We start from the raw sequence: 23,986 nt of genomic DNA on the forward strand, positions 1-23,986 counted from the left end.
AAGGTATGCTTGAGGAAAGTGGGGACAGAACTGGACACAGGGACCTGAGTTGCTGCATTATTTGCTACAGGCAGTAGTCTAAGAGGCCCTTGGCTCAAGTGGGTAGCCTATCCACCTTCCTACCTCCATGCTTACCCTCCCCCTGGCTATTTATGGTAGGAAGAAGATGACCATTCAGTTAAAGACCTTAACAAACACTGTATTTGGCATGAGGTAACACCAGCGCTGGTGCTGTGGGTGGGCAGGCACAGGTACAGAAGCCCTGAGGCGCTGGGAGGGGCAAAGAAGGAAAGTGCAGGCAAAGTGGTAAAGAGGCAGCCCAGGGCTCTGTCCCAGCGTCTGGAAGGGTAAAGGCTGTGCAGAGGGGAACGTGGTCTTCCTCTTTGGTCAGGCAAAGGCACTAGGCTGGGCGTGGAGAGAGCCAAGGGGGCACAGGCTTTGCCCTCCAGCCCGGCCTCAGGCTCATCACACTGAGGTGGCGATGCAGCAACTCCCAAGGCAAGGAGACAGCAGTCAGGCCAGCGCTTTCCAGCTCCTACGAGCTGCTCCTGCCCTTGTCATGCATGAGGTCATGCCTGTGGGAACACACAGAGAAGGCTCAGGTAGTAAGATGATGCTTGTGTCCTCTTACAAATGAAACACAGGGTATCAATGCTTCTTAGCTCAAACTGCATCCGTTTTTTTCCCTCCTATTATGCTTGGGTTTCTCTTACTTAAACATCCAGGCCCACCCCAAACCCACCAGATACTCACCACTGAGCTGCGCCCTGGGCCAGGTCTATCTCAGCAAGGTCCAACTGCACCTGTTTTAGGACAGCAGGGGCAAGGTATTATTCTAATACCTCCAAAGACCTGCCCCATGATCACACACTTGTGGTCCCAAACCAGTGCAGAGGCAGTTGGATCACCTGGATACAATCAACTGGGCACTTCCTCCCTGGCAGGGAGTAAAGCCTTGCTACCAGCAGTCTTAACTTTCACTTTTGCCCTTCCAGTCATTACCCTCTTACCTTTCCCAGCAGCTCACGCTCTCTTGTCATGAAGGTGGAATTAGACTTCACAGAGATATCCAGCTTTCGCTGGAGGACCTCGTCCAGGGGCAGCTCCCACTCGAACCTGGGAGAGACCAAGTGTTAGGGGCAGGCACCCTTCCCAAGCCTGCCATTCTCCACCTGAATGCCTGCTGACTTACCGTTCACTGAATTTAGGACTCAGAGTCCTCTTCTTCTGTGAAGTCTTCCTCTTGGTGCCCCGGCTCTTGTCTGGCAGTAGCAACAGTGACACATAGGGGTCAGGGGGATCCCGTCCATTTTGTCGAAGGGCCCTGCAACAGCAGGAGGAAGGTGGTAAGGCTACCCCGGTGGAGGGAGGGAGGGGCGGGAACCTGGAAAATAGGACAGATGGGGTCTCACCGGCAACTGTGGACGATACTGACCAGCTTCTGTTCTTCACTGTAGTACCAAACAGTCAGTTTCACTTGGCCCAGAGGCCCGGCTGGAGCCTCAAGGGGACTGTGGGGAGATGGCGGTAAGTCTGGGAGAAGGTAGTGTCTAGGGACACTGTAGCCTGTCCTTTATATTCCTGGCTGCATCCCATCTTTCTGCCCTAACCCTTTACCTGCCACCATGTGTCAGGCGCTGCTGGAGCTCTGGGGCTGAGGAGGTGATGTGAGGGAGGCCCCCCCAGAGCTCTGTTTCTTCACTCAGAGATGAGGAGCTGTGGCTATAGCTGTGGCCATGTGCTTCCACTCCTGAGTACTGTGACACCAGGATCTAGGTAGGCAAGAGTCCTGTCCAGCTCTCTCACTGTGAGGATACCGCCCTCTCTTCCTACCCTCCCTCCCACCCATCATCTTCTGGCACTCACCCCCAGCTGCGCCCTCAGCAGCACCTGCCCTTGACCATTGTTGAGCATAAACCAGTGGTCCAAGCAGAGCATGTCAGCTGCGAGGAGCTCCGAGAGGGGCAGAGATAATGAGCCCAATACACCAGTCCCCTCACCCCGAACCTGCAAAGCAACATGACTGTAATCAGGGAAAATGACTGAATCTTGCTGTGCCATGTCCCAAAGCTTGGACACTCAGGTAGCTTTGGAGAGAGACTCCTTTAAAGGGCTGAGAAACCACGTTAACAGTTGCTGGTCCCACCTCCCTTCCTTCCTAACTAGAGCGGACTATTATCTCTATTTTTGAGAATGTCACAAATCACACCAGTGACACCTGCACAAGGTAGAAAACAGTAAAAACGCAATTTAAAGGAAGTATTTCCTGCTTGTCTGATCCCCACTACCATACATCAAATGTAATGACCTTTAAACCCTCCTGTTTCCTTTGTTCTAGCCTGATTCTAATATGCCTACATTGCTATTACATGATTTGCCAACTTTAGTAACTACTGATTTCCTGCTATGCAACATGAGCAGTTAAGTTCATTTCCGTCTCATCTCTACTTCTGCTTATGTGGTTAATATTTGAAATTATATTGGTTCCTAGTCGTGGAATTCTCTACATGGCCTTCTGTCTGTCCTCTCAGCCTCCCGCACCTCTTCACTTTTTGTTTGCCCTTCCACCCACTTAAGTTGCTTCAGTAGTCAGTGAGGTCTTCAGCCATCTAATCTGAGGGCTTTGTCCTGGGGACATGCTTTTGGCTTCTGTAAGGCACTCTTTCCTGGTGTGTGTCCCTGCCCTGGCTCCACTTCAGGCCACTGAAGGGTATTCTTCCTCCATCGTCCTTTTATTGTGGCAGTGCCCAGCAGGCCTGCCCTTTGTCTTTTCAAGCACATGCCCTGAGGGGTCTCTTGCTTGCTCATGATGCTCACAAAGAAGGAGAGGACACCACAGTGGGCCACCTATGTACCTTCTGGGTAGCTGTCTCTCCTTGAATGTCTCTCAGAGATCTCAGAAAACTCTTGCTATGTGCATACCCTGTGCTGGCAAGGGCACCTTTATCTGCCCAGCTACCCCATGCTAAACACCCAGGAGTCAGCTAGCTTATGGGCTGTTCCTTTTTCCTCTGCCCCCTCCACATCAAAATAACCACCAAATATCGTGTGGTCTTTGTCATCTTGCTTTAGTAACACTACTATATTCTTAGCTATCTCCCTGCCTCTGCTATTATCTTCTTTCAGCTGATGCTTTACCCTGCTGTCAGCATGATTTTCCTGAAGTGCAAACCTGGATACGTCACCCCTCATTCCTTCAAATGCTACAGGATTAAATCCAAATCGTTAGAACATTCCAGAGCCCCTGTGAGCTTGCTCCTGTCTGCCTCTATAATTTGCCCTCTTTCTCCTCAATTCTCTTCTCAGCCTGGAGAGTTTTCTTGCCCTTCTGTTCTTGGTCAGAGCCTATTTGCCCTTCAGGTCACCTAAGGGCACTTTCTTCCTACCTCCACTTCTGTCCTATCAGATTTAGAACCCTTCCTTTTCTCTCTTATTTCTCTCCAGTTTTCAGTCTGGGTATTCCCTGGTTATTTTTTTCCCAGGAGTGTGAGCTCCATAAAGACAGGAGCTAAAGCCTTGAATTCTAAATGCTGTGTGTCTGGTTCAGTGCCTGGCCCAGGACAGGACTCTGTGAAACACTGGTAGAGTGACCTGACATACCTGCAGCTCCAGGCTCTCAGTGTTTGGTGTCCTGATGAGGAAGGAGGCACTCTCATCCCAGACAGGGGCTGAAGTTTGGGCGACAGTCTGGCAGAGACAAGAGTTAGGATTGGTACTGATACCCTCTCCTCTACTCCTCTGACCCCTCCCAGTCTTGGCCCTGCAGGTTTCCTAATACCTTAGTTTTATGACTAGTGTCTCCCACAGTGAGAATTGCATAAGGGCTGGTAGGCTTGGTACCTTTTTGAAGCTAGAAAAAGAATATTGTGTTAAATATGGTCTTAAATTTAGACCTAGTTAGGTAGATCCTCCCCCACCCCAGCAAATCACATCCACAGCCAGCACCACGTTCCCATTATCACTTGACAGCCACCACACTTCCTGGCCTTGGACAACAATTCTTCCCACCCTGGCACCACCCAGGGAAAGAGGGATTTGGGATTGACTATTCCAAATACACCAGGAGCACCCAAACCCGAGGGAGGTGGAGGAAGCGCCAACGAGCTATGGGGTGTGGGGAGTGGACCTTACCAGCAGGCCCTCAGCTCGCTCCAGGTAAATGGACAGCAGGGCAGCTGCCAGCTCTGCACTCTTCTGAGTCCGGATCAAACGATTCACCTGCAGCACCTGGGGGCACACATGGCAGTGGGGAATGGTAACTGGCACCCTAGGGCCTGGCCTGTGCCTTACGTGCTGACAGAAGAGTTCACCTTGGCCCATCTGGGGTCCCTTCCTCCTTCCAACGCTCTTCCCTTACCTCCTCTAACTCAGTAGCAGTGGAACGAGAGGTCAGATGCTCCAGGCGTAAGTGCAGGCAGCCAGATGGGACGTCCTCCAGGGTCAGCCACTGTGGAAGTAGGCAGGGTCAATCAAGACTTGGTGTAGGGACAGAGGGACTATGAGAATGAGACATGGGTCAAGATCAGGAAGGACAATTGGCCCTAATTCCATACCCACCTCATCAAAGAAGCCACTGTTTAGGACAGTGGTGAGATTCACTTTACACCTGTACAGGACAAAGATTAAAACATGAGGCTGATGGTTGAAGCCAAGTCTCTGTCTCCCCAAGGCCAGAATTCCACAGCCTACAGAGGCCCAGCCCATTTTCCCCATTGGACTCCCACCTTCTCACCTGCCCAGAAAGTCATCCTTGTCCAGGTCCTTGTCAAAAACCTCAACTTCTAGCTCTTGGCCTGGAATTGATGTGACAATTACCTAGTAGGAGAAAATGGTACAGACAAAAGGGGTTTCTCTCCTTTAGTCCTTCAAATGACTAACTACTCCCTCCAATCAACTGAACCTGAGTTTTTTTTGGGCCATTCTCAGAGCAAGGGAGAAGAATGGACAGGACTGGGAATAGTCCTAGTCACTCAATTCTGACCTCAAAAACCTCATTCCAGCGGGGACTGAGGTCTTCCCGAACAACATGGCTCTGGAAGCTTCGTCCTGCCAGCTTTAGCTTGACATAGGGGTCTGACTTGCCCTTCACCAATCCCCCTAAGAAACGATCCTTGGCAATCAGGTCCTGGGCCTCTAATACATGGATCCGAAGCACATTCTGCAAAAGGGACACAGGGGAACCAGGTGGCAGTCAGAGAAAACCTGTCAGAACCAGCCCTCAAACAGGCTTTGCACTTAGATGGAATAGACCCTGGTCCTTTCCAGACACAGACTCACCTCAGTCCCAAAGTGACCATCAGGGGTAGTGTGACTGGGTCGAGGTGGTACATCCACAGAGCTGCCTGCCTGGGGACTCTCACCATCCAGGCCCCAGGTCCCAGGAGGACTAGGCACAGTAGGGAAGCGCACTTCAGATGGATCCAGGTACAAGATCTGGGAAGGGCAGTGTGACTGTCAGAAGAGAAGTGCAGCCAGCCAGCAGAAGGCAGGTATGTGGCGGCTGGGGACAGCAGGGGCTTTGGGTTATCTCTAGATGGTTCCCTCTATACTCGCACTGCTCACACTGTCCCCCACCATCAGATCAAGTATTTTTGTGTGTGCCTGCTAGGTGCTTCCACATACACTAGCTCATCTAAGGGAATTCCCCTTCATCACCCAACACCATGGAACCCATGAGACCCTGTGCCTCCCTGAGACTCCACCTCCTCCATACCCTCATGACCAGTTTCATGTAGAGCCTGGAGTTTGGGCCAGAGCTGCTGAGCTGGAACCACTGGTCCAGGGTGAGTTCAGGGGCAGTCAGTAAGCGAGCCAGAGGCAGGGTCAGGGCCCCTAAAGTCAGGGCCCTGGAGCCATCTTTCACCTGTAGGCACCGGGGAGGGGCTGTAGTCAAGATATGAGGGAAAAGGGGGGAAAACGGGGGGAAATTCTAACAGCTCCAGCGTCATCTCCATGCCAACCACAAATCTGCTGCTCCATGCTGGCCTTTTAAGTACAGTCCTCTGCCCACTCCATGGGCAGCTTCATGTAGCACATTCCACCTTTGCTCATTGTTCTCATTACCTGGTAAGTTCTCATTCTACTCCCTTTCAGCTACACAGATCCTACTTGTCCTCCAAGGCCCACTTAAAGTCCTACCTCTTTCACAAAATCTCTCTAGTTACTCCAGCCTCTGGCCATCCCCACCACTGTACTATGGGTTAGTATTTAATAATTCTTAGATGGTTTTATATATGTGTATCTTGTTTGTGACACTAGCCAGTGAAGGCAGATACTGTTTCATGCTTTTTCTATAGTGTTTAAAATGCTAGATGTCTAACAGTTAATGTGGCCCTTCCTTTATTAAAAAATAATTTTGAGGCATAATTTACATACCATAAAATCACTCATTTTACATGTACAATTCTCAATTACAAAAAATGATTCTTGAGGGAAAGGCAGGAACCAGTGGAGACACAGTGGAAGAGGTAAGTTCAGGTAGATGGATTGAAGACAGTGATTAAAGAAGACAAAAGTACAAGTACAAAATGTTCTAATATCTCAGTATGGCAATGGGATAACTACAAGTACCATGGTGAGCCAGTAATGTATATAATTATTGAGTCACTCTGTTGTATGTCTGAAACCAATATATCAATTAACCTCCCCTGCCCCCTGAAAAAAAGACCGTATTAAGAAAAAAGAGAGAAGATGGAGAGAAGCGGTACAGATCTGGCAAGACAGAATATGGTATTCAGGAGGGGCTGGACAGGTGATTTTCTCACCTGCACGTCAAGCTCCTGGCTTTGAGGGTCTTGCAGGAAGAACCGGAAGGCCCCCTCCCACACGGGGCAATTGGTGCTGTAGACAGCCTGGTCATGGGCAGGATGGGATCAAGGATACACACACGTTTGTCTCTCTAGGAAAACCTTGCCTTTACAGGCATTCTAAAGGGGAGACTTCATTCCCAGAAGAGTCCTCCCTTCCCCCGCCCCCCTCCCTGCTACAAGGCCCCGCAGGGCTGGCCTGGGCCTCACCTTGCTCTCCTGGGTCACATCCTGAACTGACAGTTGCACCATGGGGTTGGGCTCCTTATTTCCCTTCTTCAGCTATAGGGGCAGAATTCGGATGTCACCACCTTAGTGGTTTTGGTTTTGTTTCAGGGAAGGAAGGTGGCTCTCATCAGAATCTTTTTCCTGAGATGACTCTGATTCCCCATCCTTGGAATACCTGTGTTCTGGAGCAAAGCAGGCAGGGCCAAGAGAGGGTGTGGGAATGCTCCAGCCAGGACTTCCTGTTAACCCACCCTCAGGAGCCACACTCACAGGGAGGTCCTGGGCCCGATCCAGGTAGACAACTAAGATGGCAGCTGATGGGGGCTCTGGTCGGGAGGAAACTCCATGATTCCACTGCAGCACCTGGTGGGGAGTGGTGGTCAGACCTTCGTCCCCGTCCCGTATACATCCAGCTACCTATTTTTCCACTGCCAGCTTCCCGTTTCCCATGTTGGTTACCTGCTCCAGTTTTTCTGCATTGGACAAAAGTGACAGCCATTCTAGCCTTAAGTGAACTTGGCCTTGTCCACCTTGCAGAGGGAACCACTGGAGAAAGATATAAGAGAAAGTGAAGTGTAGTGGATATCAGATACCCAAGCCAACCTCTTCCCTACCAGTGTAGCAACTATTATCTGCCCAGTGGGTTAGGCCACCCTTTCCTCCCTCTTATCCAGCTTACATCATCCAGTACTCCACACTGTAACACCTTGCCTACATCCAGCTTCATTCTGAGGGCAGCAGGGAGCACGCCATGAGAGGGAAGAAGAGGGAGTGTTGTAATTAGCAGCATGTCATTGGCCCTCCATTCACTCACCCAAAAATAAACAACAGACTTCAGTCTCCCTTCTTACACAAAGGAGACATTTATGTGTGTGTGCCCATATACTCATGGTGCGGTGAGGGGTGAGGAGGTTGGGAAGGAGGCCTGGAAAAGGATTATAATTACCACTGAGACCTTGGTAGCACTAGGGCTTTAGAATCCTAACCCAAGCAGTCTCACCTGCCCAGAAAATCATCTTTGTCTGGATCCTTATCAAACACCTCCACCTCAATCTCCTGCCCTGGGACCTCATGTACCATCACCTGAAGAACACAGAGGGGGGTAAGGGTCTCACGGCTGCAGCTGGGAGTATCACCAGCCAGCACCATCTCTCACCACCTTCCAGGCCTCTCCATTTCACCCGGTCCCACTCCTCTGCTCTCCTACCTCGTAAGTCTCTCCCCACTGGGGGTTGAGTTCCTCATCGATGACACGACTGCAGAACATCTGGGTGCCCACTCGAATAAGTGCATAAGGGTCTGACTTGCCCTCAATCAAGCCCTTCACATATTTGTCCTTGGAGCCCAGCCCATGAGCGGCCAACAGGTGAATACGAATAATGCCCTGGGGACAGGAAACAGATCCTGAGAAACTAAGGACCCAGCACAAGGCTCCAGAGGGAAGGACCTAACGGGGTGGAGGCCATACCCTGGGAAGTGGGGAACGCAACTGGGCCACATCTTGAAGGTCAGGAACAAGGGGCACCAGTAATCGGTTGGGCAACACGAGGAAGGCAGCAATGGAATCCATGATCATGTTGTCAGAGAGGGAGCTGGATGGGGGAGCAGTAAAGGAGGTGAGCGTGGCCCCAACTTCCCGTATCTCCCCAACCACTTTTCCCACAATCAAGAGACCTCAAGCTAGAAGGAAGTCCTTTACTGCAAATCCTTTCTCACCACCCTTCTACCCTAACTCCCCATCCCACTGCTCTGTCCCTTCTTCACTGCCATCCCAGCTCTTCTTTTTGCCTGTGCTGAATAGTCCATAGCTTCCTTCATTCTCTGTCCCCTACAGAAGAGAAGGTACAGTATGAAACTTGCCAGGAGCATTTGTCTCATTGCCCCACAAGGCCAAGGCTCCTGCAGGGCACCAGCTGTGTGTCCCTTAAACCCCTGACCCAGGGCTGAACACTCAGCAAGTACTTAGTAAGTCCTTGTTACCTGAGTCCTGGGATGTCCAGCAGGTTGGTCATCCCTGTCCAGTTGATATCTAAGATCTGGAAGGAAAAAGTAGGGGGATTGGGACAGACCATCTGGTGGCACGGTCACAGCCAAGTGATCAACAGTTGCCAGATCCTTCAGCCTTCTTGTCAATCCCCTCTCCCATTCCCCATAGCTGGTCAATGTCACCCTCCCTCTCTCCCCTGATTCCCCAGAGCCTCTATGCTTTCCCTTACCGGGCGACGGATAAAGAACATCGATACAGCCCCCACAATAGGAAGGTCTCCAATGAGTGGCTCAAGAATCACCCGCAAGATTCCATGTAGCTGGGGCAAGCAGAGAAGATTAAAGCCTTTCCTCAGAAAAGCGATTCTTTCCCTCCCGGACTACTCCAGCCTGGTTTTCTCCAACCTCCCACTTCCCCCATATCTGATGAAATTTGGGGCAACTCCCTGTTATGGGGCCCCCCAATACCCACCCACCTGCATGCCCTTGACTCCTGCTTTGCAGAAATACTTCTTCACTTCCACATCAATTTGCACATCACCTACATAGCTGGACGTTGGTAAGGCAGAGAGCAGAGGGCATTAGTACTGGCTGGTGTGGGGGTCCAGGGATGAAGCAGTGACCAGGGCCTGTTATAGGGGAAGCGGAGAACTGGTGCATGGCATTACCTGATGCTCAAGTCGAGCAGGATCTGTTCTTTCCGCTGACCAGGGTGAATCTTAACTCCTAGGATGTGCAATGGCTGCAGAGAGATAACTTCTTGAGAGAGGGGAAGGAAGAGGGGCATCTCAGCCCCTTCTGGGCCACCCACCTTTCCGATTCCATTCCTCCCCTTGTTACTTCCCTCCTACATACACACCTTTTCACCCAGTTCCACTCGTGTAAATGTAAATGTTTGTAGATGGGGGTTAGATCCTCGAACAGCTGGGGCCACAGTTTCAGCCAAAAGCTTCTCCATATACTGGCCAAGGAAGGGCCAGACTTGGGCCACAACCTGGGAGGAGAGGCACCATCACAGGAGAGCCCAGGCTTCTCTCTGAAGCTGCGGTCCTTCAGCATCCTCCCCACCAGAGAGCTGGAGACCCGACTGGGGCTACAACTGAAGGTTGGCAGGGCCTGGAGAGAACCCCATTCCCCCCTCGTGAGAAATAAAAACCAAGATAGTCCAGCCTCACCTTATTTAGCCACTCGGCCTTTTCCACATCTGGGAAGCTGACCTGGAGGTGGGGAAGGCACAGGCAGGGGTGAGCACACCCTTCACCTGGGGCTTCCTGTTAAAATGCCTGGCGGAGGCCCACGGAGGAACAGCCCGCAAGTGTGGCAGGGCCTCCTCACACCCAGGCTCGGGGGATGGCTGGGATGTCTGGAGGACTCATTCCTCCTCAGGGCATGGGCCCACACAGTTGCTTTGCCGATGCCCAGGGATGTGAAATGACAGCTGCTGGGGCATAGGATAAGGGAGAAGGGCACATTCCTTCAGGAGTTTGAGAAAATTCCGGTTCCTTTTCCCAGCCTTCCCGCCTTCCCTCCTCTCCACCCCGACCTCTACACCGAGGTGCAGAGAGAAGCACCTCCTAGAGCCAGGTGGGGCCGGAAGAGCCATTTCGGCCCCGCGGGTTGTTTTCTTTCTCTTTGTCAGTGTCTCCTTTTATGGGAAGGACGCCTGAGCTTTGTACTGGGGAGGAGGGTCGCTGCTTCCAGAGGAAGCGTAGCTTTGGTGAGAAAACAGCGTTGCTGCTGGGGGTCAGTTCTCGCCTAGCCCCATCGCAGCCCAGGGCCAGGGCCTGGGGCGTCCGCCCACGGTGCCCGTGAGGGGAGCGGCCGGATGACGGCTCCGCCCTGCGGCCACAGGGAAGACGTGGGGGCCTCTAACGCAGGGAAGGGCCTGCACGAAGGGTCCAGGTCCCAGCCCAGCACTCACCGCCCAGTCTGGAGGGCGCAGCCGGCGACGGCCGGCGGCTGAGACCCGCAGAGCTTTGCTCCGGCCCGAGGACAGAGGAACAAGCCCCGGCTGTGGGGAAGGGTCGGGATCCGGGTGGCCATTAGCCCGACAGCAGCGCGTCCTAGCAGGGCAGGCAGGCGGGAGGGGGTCTGGGTCTGTCCCAGGTGGGAGCTGATCGGGGGAGGGCGAGCCCCGGCCCTGAGGGGCTGGGGAATACGCTGCATGAGGCTCGAGGGCGTCTCTCACCCAGGCCGGTAGCTCCCGGTGACTCAAGCAAAGTGTTTCATCCGTGAGTCGCTCCTCGTCGTCCAACAGCTGCCGCGCTACTCGAAGGCTCCGTTCTTTCTGGTCGCGGACCCAGCGCCAGCCCAGGTAGAGAGCGAGGCCGAAGAGCACGAAGCCCACGCTGAGCCCCACTGCGCCGGCCAGATACACCGGCACCAGCACCAGGACCCGCCGCCCAAACGAAGTCAGCAGCGCCAGCGCCTCGCTCGCCGCGCCTGGGCCGGCCCGTTGGCTCCCAGAACCCAGGTCCGGCTTAGCGGGAGCCGTGGGGGTTCGACCAGGGGGGGCGGAGGGGGCAGAGGGCTGGTCTCCAGGGCTGGGGCCAGAGGCATCTCCAGGGAGGTTTTCCATAGGGCCACCTCCGGAAGGCTGCCCCACCCAGCGCCCGGCGGGAGTAGGCCGTGTGCAGGGCCTCGTGGCACCCCGGCAGACCTTAAGCCGCAGGCTGGGGGCGGGACTTCAGGCTACGCCCCCCGGTGGTTCCGGTTGGTCCTCGCTGCACAGATCGAGGAGGAGTCAAGAAGATGGAAGCCCCCACTCTGCGCGGTCTCCGGAAAGGCAGGACCTCCCTGATTGGACCAGAGCGCTAAGGGGCCGAGATGGCGGGAAAGAGGCTAACGAGAGGTAACTGATTGGCCAGGAAGGGAAGGAGGCCCGGCCTTCCATTTAAGAGAAGTGACCCGGGGTTACCCCACGTGGGAAAGGGAGTGCAGGGGGCCTGGCCGCGCCACCAGTTTGGTTTGAGAGGGAGCCGGAGTTTAAGTGGAGGGGCTGTGGAAGCTCTGGGTTTACTTCCACTCTACTCGGACGGTTTGGCAGGATTTGGTTTTGGGTTCCTACATGTTCATTTGCTACTTTTCCCTAGTTTTTATACTTAAGCAGATTCCAATCCTTCAGTATTTTTGCCAGCTGTCTTTATAAAAGGAAAGTTGATTACCCTATTTGGAATGCAAGTGTTCGATGACCGACCCTGCCTATCCTGTTCCTGTCCCCAGCCTTCTATCTTGTCTGTGCAGTGTAACGACAGATGCTAGAGAAAACTAGAGAATCAGAAATCACGGAGTTGAGATAATCCAGGGTTCAGGGAAGAGAAAAAAACAAAAAGCGGAGTGAATAGGAAGTGAGACATTATTTCTTTTTAGAAATCTCCCAAAAGTTTGTCATCTCTATCACAGCGGAAAGATTAAAACTAAATTGGCTCCAAGGGGCGAGGTGGCTCAGCTGCAGCAGAAATGAGTACATTTTCCAAGAATTTCCTGACCCTGAGAAACTGCTAGGACACTATAATGAGAAATCAAAAGGAATGGGAAGATTCCATTTCCCATTTGTGTAGAAGGCAAGTTTAGAATGGTATCAGATGTAGAAGTAATGCAGCTCCACATTATACTGTGTAGGTTTAGGAAGGGTTGTATTGATGATGACTATTGTTACAATTAACTGGATTTAGAGGTGGAGTGTTGAGCAGGGCCTTAAAAACTAGACTAACTGGAAGTCCAGGAGTTAAGGGTTGGTCATAAAATGATTACCTTTTAATGCACTGTAAAAATGGGGCTTGTGTTTTTGCTTGATGCAGCACCAGCACTAGAGTTGTTTGTTGGGGGAAAGAGATCTGCAGCTGGTAAATATCTGGCTCTGCAAGGCACAGATTTCATCAGGCTGTGTTTCATAAAAGCAGTTTAAAACATCCCTGCCAGCCTTCCTCCCTAATCTTAAATTTTCTCATTTCCTGTTCTCTACTTCCCTGAGACTAACAGTATCTAGACTGCTTCACTTAGTTTACAGACATGTATAAAAAATAATTTGCCTTCCCTATCCTCCATATCCTCAGAGGTGAGCAGGTAGGAGCTCAGTAAGTTTGGATGAAGTACAACTATAGCAAGAAAATGGATAACCTCCTTAGAGGGAAACCCCTATAAATTGAAATTTGTCAAGCACTGAATTAAAGAGGAGGGGGGCCCCTGAGGCTGGGGGGTAGAGAGAGTAACCTTGGAGGTTCCTTCCCAAACATCTACCCATTCTCACCCCCTCTGGATCAGACCCTTTTACTGAAGATGGTACATGGAGGATGAAAACGTATCCTCAGGAAGGCCTAGCCGGGATCCGTAAGATCAGCAGCTGCAATGCAGACACCAGAACAAGTAAACAGGTTGGGTCCCCGCCTATTGGCGATTCTGCTGCCCAGGTGCCACCTGGTGGTGATAAGCAGTATGTCAATAACAGGAAAAGGGCGGGCCATTTGTTAGAGGAAGTGTCTAAGAAGAGTCCGACTTCCTGGATTTTCAATCCGCACTCACATGTAAACTACAGTCGCCTAAGGGAGGGCAGAGGGGCTTGGCTGTGGTAATTTGGTCCCAGCCCACTCTCCAAGAGGGAAGAGACAACAGTTACAAGGCAATTTACTATTACTCCTTGCAAGTTACTAAGTAGTGGTCCTATTGTTGAATGGCTCTATCATTAGAACTTTCTTAGGCTCTATTGTCAGACTGCCTGAATTGATTCCCAGTCACATTCCTTAGTAGTTGTGGAATGCTGCGCTAATTACTCCCTGTAAGCCTTTCTCCTCTGTAAAAACAGGTACAATAATACTACCCGTTTTGTCGATGAGATATTTCATGTAAAATGCCTAGCAGTGCCTTGCCTCATATTAAGTACTCAGTAAATGTTATCTGTTATTCTAGAACTCCGTTTATTTCCTATGCAGCAAGATGGGACCTTTTCTCCACTGAGCAGCCTTATAAGTATTTTAAAACATCTACTGGGTTTCCCTCAGTCTTCTCTTGCCAATTTTTTTTCAGCTACCCCACTGATTTATCAATGGCCCTGTTTTAAAATTACATTTAGAAGAACACAGTACATAGGAGTGGTTCCCCTGGGACAGACATTGTAGAACTGCTATATTTACAACGCATGACTATGGTTCTGTTACATTTATGGAGCTCCTGTGTACATAGCAGGCTCTTAACATTTATGAACTGACATACTATGAGGACTAAGACTTTAATTTCTTTGTAGCCAGTTGGAAGTCCCATGTTTTCATGTGAATTATTGCTAATGTAGATCTCTTTATTTGTTCCTCAGGCTCAAGTAATTGTTTAAGGGAAGAGTCAGTCCAAATTGATCCCTGCAGTTAATCAATCCAAATTATAGACATTTTCTGTATTACTACTGAAGTTGTATTATTGTTGATAACAGGGCTTTTCATATTTTCATACAAGACTTTTTAAAATCTTTTTTTTAATAAACACCCTTGGATATATCACTAGATTTCTCTTTAACATGAATGCACTAATCAACATTTACTAGGCACAAATGTTGTTTTGTTTTTACCAACTCTACCATTAACCAACCCATAATAATCATTTTATCTGCAATCACATAGCAGCTGAAAAAGAGGAAAGCAGCTCCTGACATCTGAAAACTAGCCCCACTAGGTTCTTCCAGAGTTGTTAGGGGCTGACCTGGGCTCACAGCTAGGAAATGGTGTTCCCTGTTGGGACACAAAGAATCTTACAAAACACCAACATCAGAGAAGAGCACTCAGTGACTGTGATGAGGTGAGACAAAAAACAATATCACTGTTTTGTTGTAAGCACAAAAGGAGGTCATTGTGCCAACCACAAAACAGCAAACATTCCCTCTCCCAACTAACACGGGGCTGCTTCATCACCATTTACGGCTGTAGCTTCACTCTAATCTGCCCTTTTTCCCAGTTAGATGAAGATGCCCAATGTGGAATTATCTGTGTGTGCAGCACCCAATCCAGAGTGCTGCCCCACTTCCTTGAGCCTTCCTGAAAATCCCTTCACCAAAGTCCAAGTCCCGTAAATCCTTTCTAACACCCTTTGGCTGAGACAGACCATGGTTTCCTGTGGCATGCCCCCTCTTAACATTGTGATGAGAATCAAACCCAACTTGTTCATCTACAGGTGTATTCCTCATGGTCTTTACCTAGACTCTATTAGTAAAGGACATACATTATCTGCATGTAGTTTCCAAAATCTGCCTCAAGAGATATTTAACAAAAAATAAACTTTAAGTTTGTCTAGACTTAGCTGGGATAACTCATGTTGGTATCTATGATCACATTTGTGTCTAAATCCTCATAAACCATCTCTCTTAATAATCCAGAATTGTGCCAGAAAAATCAACATTAAGGTCATCAATGTGTGGTTTTTAAAAATCCACAATTTTCAGTGTTTGCCCACTTTCAGTTTTTAGGCCCATTTTTTTTTTTTTATGATCAGCTTTGACGTAACCACAATCTCCAACCCCAGATGTAACCTGAGTAACCAATCAGACGAGAACAAGAGGTAGCAGGAGATAGGGGGAGCACAACCCAGGGTCACTATTACTACCCCCAAATCCACTGTCCCGTTAGACACCTGAGTTGTTTCTCCTCCATCAGCCATGAGCTGAGGAGGAACTGAGGTTTGGTTCTTGGGGGCCCTGGCCTTGACACAACTGGCCTTAAAATCTCTGTGGTTCTGTATGGGGGCAGAGGGAAGAAAGGGATGAACCCAAGGCGTTGTGTGCCCAGGAGAACTCTCCTTTCCCAGCACCTCCCAGCCCTGAGAGCTTAAGGCATTGGTAACTGAGGAAGGGCTGGGATAAGGCCATTAGCTGCCATCAGCTCAGCAGCCACCACCTGCCCTGCTCTATGTGAGTAATGGAAGGATCTGTCAATACTATCCCATTCCCACTGCCCACAACATCCACCCTCCTTGGTACCTGCCTCCCTAAAATGACCCTAGGAGCCCTGGTTACTAAGGCAACCTGAGAATAGTACATGTAGATAGAAACCAGAAACAGATGGGACTATTTTTAAACTAGACTAGGTGGCTCCAATGCTTTTACTCCACAAAGTGCCTTCCCCAAAGCCCCATCTGAGGCCCTACCCTTCTTCCCCGACCTCTACCCAACTTACCCACCTCTGTGAGAGGGCTCTCAATCCCATTTTGGTGTGAAATCTATTTACTGCTCCTATCTTCCACACTGAGTATCTCAGCAAGTTTGCACTGCCTCCATTCGTTAAAAAGAATTGCTTTTTAATTTCTTTGGAAAGTGGTAGGCCCTACCCTATGGATTTCCAGGCCAAGCCAAGGTAATGAATTCTCCCCTAGTCCTTGGGCTGGAATACTATGGTCCCCGCCTTCCCACAGACCCAAGAGCAGTTCCTGTTTTGTCCAACTCAGCTAGGCCCCAAACTGTCTGAAAGCTTCTATCAGGCCTTCTCTCCTGGCCACCCACTTTCCAATCTTCCCTGGCTTTCCCTCTGGGCATGGCATTTATTTTACTTCCAAAGCCAGTGCTGGAACCTGTGCTGTACAGAAGAGGACAAGACCAGGGACATCCCCAACTTCCCATGAGGGGACATACAGCCCCTCAGCCAGTCCTTCCTCTCTGCTGGCTTCAGTCTGCACTCCTCCGCAAGCTGTGTGTGAGGCTTGAAGATAGCCAAGACCCTCACAAAAGGGAGTGAGAGAAAACACACCAGCCCAGACCCTTCTCAGTAGCAAACTCCTTGTAGTCTCTTGTCTTAGTCCTTAAGTCCCTCAAGCAGGCCCTGGGAGGGCTAGGTGAGGGGGTAAGGGCCCCAGCCTGGGAGGCTATACCAGGGGAGTGTCCATCAGCCCCATCAGTGTGGCATGGCTGTGATACGCATGCTCTGGGAAGCAATGGGGTAAGTCACCATGGGAGTGGTGGTGTGGCTCATTGTGATTCCTGCCAAGGGCTGAGCCATCGAGACAGCTACAGGAGCCACAGGGGCCACAGATACAGCCACGGGAGCCATGGAGACAGGAGGGGGTGCCATTCCCTGGGCAATTGTTTGAGCCAGAGCAGCTGACAGTGGTGTGATCTCAGGGTTCAAATGTGGGGGTGGGGGGGGTGGAGCAGTAGGAGGTGCAGCATTAGTTGGGGGAGCAGCTGGCGCTCCAGCAGGGGCCACTAGTTCTTGCTGGGACACAGGGCGAGGCTGTAGAGCCTGACTGCTGAGAGTAGTATGAGTCTGGGCAATGCCATGGTTAAATGTGGCAACAGTACCCACTGTGGGGGCCAGAGTCTGCTCAGTCGCTGGTGTAGTAGAGCTCAGGGTCATGACCTTGGCCTGATTGCGGAACTGGGCATTTTGTTCCAGCAGCACCTCATTGGTAGCCAGCAGGTTGCTGACCTGCTTCTTTAACTCCTCTACCCGCTTCCTGAGCATGGCATTCTCCTCCTCCAGCAGTCTGCACTCCACCCCTCGAGGGGGAGCCAGGCTATATTCATATGACTCAAAGTGGGGGCCATCTGAGGGGCAGCATCCACCTCGCCGGCGCTTGGGGCCTGGCTCATGGTCCTCGAAGCCCCTGTCAGGGAGGTCATAGAGATCATAGAGGTCATGACGTCGTCCTGGGGGGACTGGGCCTGTTGAACCCCCACCACCAGTGCCTCCTCCACTTCGAGCATCAAACTCAAAATCCCGTTGCAGGTGGCGGAACTTGCACTTGGCTCCTCTCTGGCAGTCCCCTTTGAGAAAGTCACGGCAGATAGGGACCTCCTCCTTGCCATTGGGCAAGTCAGCCGGAGAGAGGCCCAGGCCGGCTGCCACTTTCTGCCTCAGCCGAGGGGGCAGCTCTCCCGTCTTCTTATAGCCATCTTCATCTTCCTTGGAGCCATGGATGAATCGACAGTTTGGGCGGCTACACTCTTTGTTCTGGAAGTCATGGCAGAAGATGAACTCATTTTTGCTCACCCCCAGGTTGGACACCTCGCTCATGTCTGGATGGCGATAGCGGCAGCGCTTGCCTCTCTTGCACACGTTCCTCAGGAAGTCTCTACAGATGGCATCTGAGCTGGCCCCGCCACTGCCTGCCCCAGCCCCATTGGCCTCCTCGCTGCCACCACCTCCAGGGCCTCCACTGCTGTTCCCAGTGCCGTTGGTATAGCTGTCCCGGTCAGGCATCCTGGTCTCCCCTAACTCAGGGCTTTCTTCCTTTTCTTGCCACCCCTGGTGACTGCTAGAAAAGAGGAGAACTGTGTCAAACAGGAGTCCTCCAAAGAGGCAACACTCTTCCCAATTATAAAGCAGGCAGGCCAGAGGGACAATTGCTTTGGAGATGGAAAAACCTAAAGGGTGAGAATTCTGGCTTGACGGGCTGGCTTATCAGAAGTCCCACCCAGGCCCTTGTGTACCTGGTCTAGGTCAGATTAATTAAACTAGCCGGCTAAGGAGGGAGGGAGCTGGGGTGAAGCCACCTCATTTCACTAATAAAGACAGGCCAGGTGAGGGTAAAGAGAAAATAGTGTTGGATTATTTCCCCTTCTGAGCTGCCCTTATTAAAGTTATCAAAGTGCAATTAGACCTGCTGTCACTGTCTCAATAGGCTAGGAGGAGACTAGGACTAGTGGCCAACATGAGCTACTAGGGCTGTGGATAATGGGACTCAGTGGAAAAAAATTTCCCTTAACCCCTCTCCCGTGGGGTCTCAGGTGAAGGCTCTGGGAAGTGTCATATCTCTAGACCCCAGGAAATCCTAAGTGAAGAGAATTTCACAGGAACCAATGATCTTTCTTTTTCCATTCTGCACCCCTCTCGTACTCTCCATGGGAAGATCCCACTGACATCAAACCACACCATTCCTCACCCCATAAAGATCCTCTTTATTAAGACTCTATAAAGCTTTTTAAGTCTCCTCTTCCCCGGGAGAGCTCTGGAATGTCAGTCCACTGACCTGATTCAAGCCTTCCCCTCCCCATCCGCAACAGGACTGGGAGTCCCTGCTACCATGTGTCTGACCTCCTAATCCTTTCCTAGGCAGAGTTCAGGCTCCCCCTGTTGTTCAAATAGGAAAAATTCATACTGTTTTCCCTTGAGCATAAGGAAAGTCTGGTTTCTTTGGCCTTGATTTCTCCACCAAGCACCCACCCCAAGTGCCTTGACTTTGCCTTCAGATTTACCTAAAATGAACGAATCAGACCGTTAAAAAAGCATCTGTAAAAAAGCATTCTTCCAAAGGGAGATAGTCCCAGAATAATAGAAACAATCAAGGAAAAAAGAGTGGTAAAAAAAAAATACAAACTTTTACTAAAAGGGAAATGACCTGGAGAAAAATAAACGCCGCCTATCCAAGCCTCACCCATGTTGCAAGTTCCATCAGATGCAGATAATCACATTATACTCGTTCCTCCCCACCCAACTCTCCCAAGATTGTTCAATACCTGAGGTAGCTCAGGTGAAGTCCGGGGCTCCTGTGGGTCTCCACCTCCACATCACTGCTGGGTTCTGAACAGGAAAAAAAAACAGAGATTTGGGCGGGAGAAGGAGTTAGAATGTAGGACTATGGGGTGGGTGGTTGTTACAAGAAATGTCTGGCAAAACAGCAAGAGCCCTAGGCACTTCAAGATTTCCTTAGAGTTCAAACTTAACTTCCCTGTCAAAGGGAGAAGCTGCCAGTAAGAGTAAGGAACGGAACTAATTTGGAGAGCCTCGGAGGACTGGATGGAAAACCAGCCATGAATGAACAAAGGATGAGGGGCACTCTGCCTCAAGCTGAAGGAGGATTGCGGATCATAGCCCGTTACGAACTCCGAATGCGGAGTCGTGCAAGGGCAGCGACTGACAAGTGCAGTGCGATGGCAGATTAGACTTGGGGCGGTGATTATGTCGCTTCTCGACACCTCAGAGTTTACGAAAAAAGTACTAGTAGTTCTCCGCAGCAAGTCTTCCGGGTGGTGGATTTTGTGCAGTGCCGTCGGAGCTCAGCCGAGCCAGGTGAACAGGACAGTAAGGGAACGCGAGCTGAAGCGGGGAGGGGCCTCAGGTGACACCAGTCTGTGGGGGTGGGCATGCTGTGACGTCACGGGGCTGCGTTTGCTCGCGAAGCGGGGTCAGAAAAAGGGCTCGGCCCTCGGGGGGGCCTTGTGTGGCCCCGCCGGGCCCGGCCGCCGGGGCCGGCCCCGACTCCTCCCCTCCGGGCGCGGCCTCCACCTAAGTCTCCCACCTCCCTCACCTGCCGCCGCCGCCGTAGTTGCTGCTGCCGCCTGCCGGTCCTCTGGCTTCGACAAAGAGCCGCCTACCCTATCGCCCTTCCGCTTCCTGCGGAAACGACACTCTATCCACCAACCCGGAACTGTACGGTGTGCGAGTAGTGGCGCGCAGCTCGCTCTAACAAGCTTCGCACGTCACCGTGGCAACCCGTCCGAACAGCAGCGAAGCGCGCAACCGCAAAGCATAACTCCGCGATGCAAGCCTGGAGACACGGTGTTAGGGGCGAGAACGCGGCCGTCTCTACCTTTCGCTGTTTTTCCAAGAGTAAGGGCCGCCCGCTAGGGTACGAGGCCCCACACCCCGGGGTGCAGTCTGTGCAGCTTGCCGTTTTCCATAGTTCGGGGTGGGGGGCCGGCTGCACCGGTACAGACTCCTCAGCCCATGCAACCATAAAAACCACAGAACAGACGATTTTTTTTCTTCAGCTAAGACAGCAGGAAAGATTTATTGTACACGTGTTACATTCGGCCACAACAGAAAACAGAACTAGTCTAGGATGTCACAGGTCCAGGGCAAAGGACCAAAAGGGACTGTTTTAGTATGGACAACGTGAGTCTTGCCAAGGTGGTCGCTGCCTCGGATGATGGTCAATGTTCCAGATCCACTGAGACAGTAGGCATTCAGTCCGGTAATGTGTACCATCACCACTGGCCTCTGGTTTTCCTTATTTCTGCTCCTGTGGCTTCCATGGTGCACAAATTATCGGTTTACTTGGACCGCTGCCTCATCTTTCTTCTTTTTCGCTTAAGCCTGAAAAGCAGATACCGGTAATATATGTCTTGCCCACAGAGTTCAGTCTCTCTCTCCCATCTCAAACGTTCATTACGTGGCGTGGTAAAATGAACATGCACTATGGTTCTATTATTGTCTTGTGTTCGATTCCTGGCTGTGCAAGTCAATGCTCCGAATGTTTTTCCCCTCAAATACTTTTAGATTTTTAAACTAAATGTTCCTCCCAGGTTTTGTCCAAGTTGTGCTCCACTTCCCTCTTTTGCTGGCAGTCTAATTTCTACATACCTGCGCATTCGCTTCTTCCTCCACTGGCAACCGATCATAACCAGAAAGACAGTAAAACAAGAGTTCATTAGTTTACGTAGGGATGTTAAGGTTTACGTAGGCATGTTATGAGCGCTATTTAAAACCAGGCTGGTTTTTGACCAAGTATGAGGGCCTAGTAGCAAGTGATCTCAACAATTAAAACTACCACTCCCATCTCCGACGTAAATCCCGAATCCCGCGTGCGCCCTCACCAAAACCCTTAACTACCAACACCGCTGCTCTTCTCTTAACTACTCTTCCTCTCCCACTAGCAATTAGGCACCCTCGAGAACCCAGCGGTTTGGGAACCATGGCGGACTTCCCCTGCTCGGGTCTCCCCCAAGCGGCCAACTCCTACAACCTCAGCTCATTGCCGGGGACTACTTACCTTGGCTCTCATGGCGCAGAAGTTTCTACGAGTAAAGGGGAAAATGCTACAGTTAGTTTGCTGTAATGATGGTTAAGTGCGGAGATGAGATGTTAATGGATTGTACGGGAAAACCAAAAACGGCTAGGAAAGTCACCCACCAGAAAAGATGGCGATAAGGCCGAAAGAGCGGCGGGACACCACTTATTGCTATTTAACGGCGCGCTCAGTGTCGTCATTTCCGCTTCCTTGTCCCTCCCCCAGGGGAGGGGCTGCCCAAGGGGAGTACCGTTGGCTTTTGGCTCAATCGGGTACCTGATATGTGATTTGAGTTAGGAGTTTTTAGACAACAGTGTTTTGAATTTGAGTTAGAGAAGTCCCCTCACCCCGGTTTATAAGGACTGTATTACTTGACGCGAGCACTCACTTTCAGTATGGGGACCAGAGGTGCAAACGAGCAGATAGCGACTTCCGCTTCCCCCTCATTGCTTCCTGGGAGCCGGTTTCTTGGAGACACCCTCCATTTTAGTGTGGATAGGCGCGGACTGTGCAAAAATTCCTAATTTGTGTTACTGGTTTGCCTAATTTTCTAAACCAAATTGCTGCAGGGAGATTAGACCTCTTAATTTACGGAGGTGCTAGGATTCCAGAACATGTTAAGGAGGTAAAAGCGTGGAATCGAGAAAGCTGTCATACTAGAGAACTTGTTCATTATTTAAGATAAACTTTTTCCTAGCCAACTATGGTGTTTTCCCCACAATGCTTGGGGCATAATGTCACTAGATTCCTGGCCACAGTGCAACTTGTTCGGAAACTGCTTGAGTGATTCTCCCACTACCTAGGTGGGGGTGATCAAATCACGAGGGTAAGGAAGTTCAGCTGTCTTCCCTGAGGCAGGAATGATATCACACGATTAGAACTTCCCTGTCTCACGGTATGGTCAAGAAGTACCCGGAAAACAGGTACCCAAGGATTTGGCTACAGGAAACTTGAGTTCTGAAGGATGAAAAAGAACGCAACCATACAGACCTCACCTTATTCACTTTAAGATACTGTAAAGCTTTTTGGTATAATCCCTTTTTTGGTGGCTCCCCTTTATATATAACATTTCACCTTTTAAACTGAACTTTTTAACTGTGAGGGTCCTTATTACCGGTGTTGAAGTAGTTCTGATATTGTTACCATCAGGATATAACAAGTTTTTTAAAACAAAAATAAAAACCCTATTGACTCCTCCTCAATCTGGAAGCTCTTATGGAGGGACCTGTGTTCAATTTTATTCACCAAAGTATCTCTAGCAATGCCTCACATATATGACTAACAAATCCATCATAACTTCTCCATCTAATTACAGGCTGGCCCTGAAAAATTGCATAACATTAAAGGCATTCTTCCTGGCTTCCTAAATTGAGATAACGTGTATACAGTGTTTTATTTTCTGAAGTACACAATTATGTTCTGAGCAAAGTGTCAGCAACAAGGGGTCTGTTTTTACTTTAGAAAATTAAATCATGAACTCCCACAGAAAATTTTTCTTAATTCAGAACTCATGTCTTCTCTCTAATCCAAATAATTCGTTTCAGAAAGGTAGAATAGAAATAGAAAAACAGCTCCCAAAGATCACCTCAACTGACACTCCCCAACCTCCACCAAGTAAGAGCATACAAAGGCACGATTATGAGCAAATCCAAATTTATTTTAATGCCATGTCATCTTTAATGTGTTTAAAAACCTTGTAAGTTAGTGGGAACCCTAGTTCCCTGGGACAGCATGCCAGAGGTACTGAAATTGTTACCCTTCTCTCCAAACCCCTAACACTCCGAGTCCACAGTTTCAGAAAGCCAGTTGTCTCTTCAGTCAGTCTGTTCCTCTGGCCTTTCTTTCAAGAGAGGGAGGTCAAAATATTTCAAACAGGGAACCACAGTTGAGCTTCCAGCTCAAGTTTCTAAGATGGAACAGGGGAAGACCCCACTGACTCCACAAAGAAATGGACATGGCTGAGATGCATTATTTCTTTACAGCATTATGGGGATGAAAAAAAAGTCCTGCAGAACAAAGATGACTAAGATTTACAAATGAGGATCCATTTGATAGATGAGAATCCTGTGGTAAATGCAGGCTCCAGCTCCGAAAAATGGGAGGGGGACCGCCTGGATCAGAAAAGGATCTGCCACATGTGAATAAAACAATCTGAAGAATAGCTCCTCTGGATTTTGAGGCCTGATAAAATACTTGGGGAGAGTGGGGAGAGGATCAAGCCCCAACTCATAGGAAAATGCTGACATTGGAGTAGTATAAAAAAATCT

The 23,986-nt window shown here is 50.3% G+C and overlaps 2 protein-coding genes and 1 long non-coding RNA gene across 8 annotated transcripts; all 3 read right to left on the reverse strand.

Moving 5' to 3' along the window:
* Nucleotides 1-178: 178 nt before the first annotated feature.
* On the reverse strand, nt 179-11,780 carry ESYT1 (extended synaptotagmin 1). 4 transcript variants are annotated; one of them, XM_036917497.2, is made up of 31 exons: nt 11,209-11,777; nt 10,196-10,237; nt 9,880-10,014; nt 9,689-9,762; nt 9,497-9,569; nt 9,251-9,340; nt 9,015-9,070; nt 8,503-8,626; nt 8,242-8,418; nt 8,035-8,117; nt 7,714-7,762; nt 7,494-7,580; nt 7,305-7,397; nt 7,017-7,088; nt 6,765-6,851; nt 5,714-5,863; nt 5,278-5,433; nt 4,982-5,158; nt 4,733-4,815; nt 4,558-4,606; nt 4,358-4,447; nt 4,132-4,227; nt 3,779-3,850; nt 3,601-3,687; nt 1,867-2,007; nt 1,618-1,772; nt 1,413-1,511; nt 1,193-1,324; nt 1,011-1,116; nt 754-803; nt 179-575 (listed from the first exon to the last, which is right to left on the reverse strand). In XM_036917497.2, the coding sequence occupies exons 1-31, from the start codon at nt 11,596-11,598 to the stop codon at nt 536-538; spliced, it is 3,315 nt and encodes a 1,104-aa protein (XP_036773392.2). In that variant the 5' UTR covers nt 11,599-11,777; the 3' UTR covers nt 179-535. The 4 variants fall into 4 exon arrangements, with proteins under 4 accessions (XP_036773392.2, XP_036773395.1, XP_036773393.2 ...); XM_036917500.2 differs by lacking the exon at nt 11,209-11,777 and adding an exon at nt 10,776-10,798; XM_036917498.2 differs by lacking the exon at nt 1,867-2,007 and having other exon boundaries at nt 11,209-11,776.
* A 1,135-nt stretch (nt 11,781-12,915) lies between these two features.
* On the reverse strand, nt 12,916-20,356 carry ZC3H10 (zinc finger CCCH-type containing 10). 3 transcript variants are annotated; one of them, XM_036917496.2, is made up of 3 exons: nt 20,238-20,356; nt 19,447-19,510; nt 12,916-18,242 (listed from the first exon to the last, which is right to left on the reverse strand). In XM_036917496.2, the coding sequence occupies exon 3, from the start codon at nt 18,188-18,190 to the stop codon at nt 16,883-16,885; it is 1,308 nt and encodes a 435-aa protein (XP_036773391.1). In that variant the 5' UTR covers nt 18,191-18,242; nt 19,447-19,510; nt 20,238-20,356; the 3' UTR covers nt 12,916-16,882. The 3 variants fall into 3 exon arrangements, with proteins under 3 accessions (XP_036773391.1, XP_036773387.1, XP_036773389.1); XM_036917492.2 differs by having other exon boundaries at nt 12,916-18,245; XM_036917494.2 differs by lacking the exon at nt 20,238-20,356 and adding an exon at nt 19,906-20,231 and having other exon boundaries at nt 12,916-18,245.
* Nucleotides 20,357-20,805: 449 nt separating this feature from the next.
* Nucleotides 20,806-21,890, reverse strand: LOC118928378 (uncharacterized). The gene is made up of 3 exons (XR_005031209.2): nt 21,702-21,890; nt 21,293-21,315; nt 20,806-21,025 (listed from the first exon to the last, which is right to left on the reverse strand). It is a non-coding gene; the product is annotated as an uncharacterized LOC118928378 (long non-coding RNA).
* Nucleotides 21,891-23,986: the final 2,096 nt, after the last annotated feature.

The sequence above is a fragment of the Manis pentadactyla genome, chromosome 9, assembly GCF_030020395.1.
Source record: "Manis pentadactyla isolate mManPen7 chromosome 9, mManPen7.hap1, whole genome shotgun sequence".
Taxonomy (NCBI): domain Eukaryota; kingdom Metazoa; phylum Chordata; class Mammalia; order Pholidota; family Manidae; genus Manis; species Manis pentadactyla.

Coding starts and splice junctions, on each gene's coding strand:
- ESYT1 (XM_036917497.2), bottom strand. CDS start 11,598: ATGGAAAACCTCCCTGGAGATGCCTCTGGCCCCAGCCCTGGAGACCAG. Junction 8,118..8,241: donor AGTGGGGAGAGACTTACGAG/GTAGGAGAGCAG, acceptor TGTGTTCTTCAG/GTGATGGTACATGAGGTCCC. Junction 1,325..1,412: donor AGTATCGTCCACAGTTGCCG/GTGAGACCCCAT, acceptor CTGCTGTTGCAG/GGCCCTTCGACAAAATGGAC.
- ZC3H10 (XM_036917496.2), bottom strand. CDS start 18,190: ATGCCTGACCGGGACAGCTATACCAACGGCACTGGGAACAGCAGTGGA.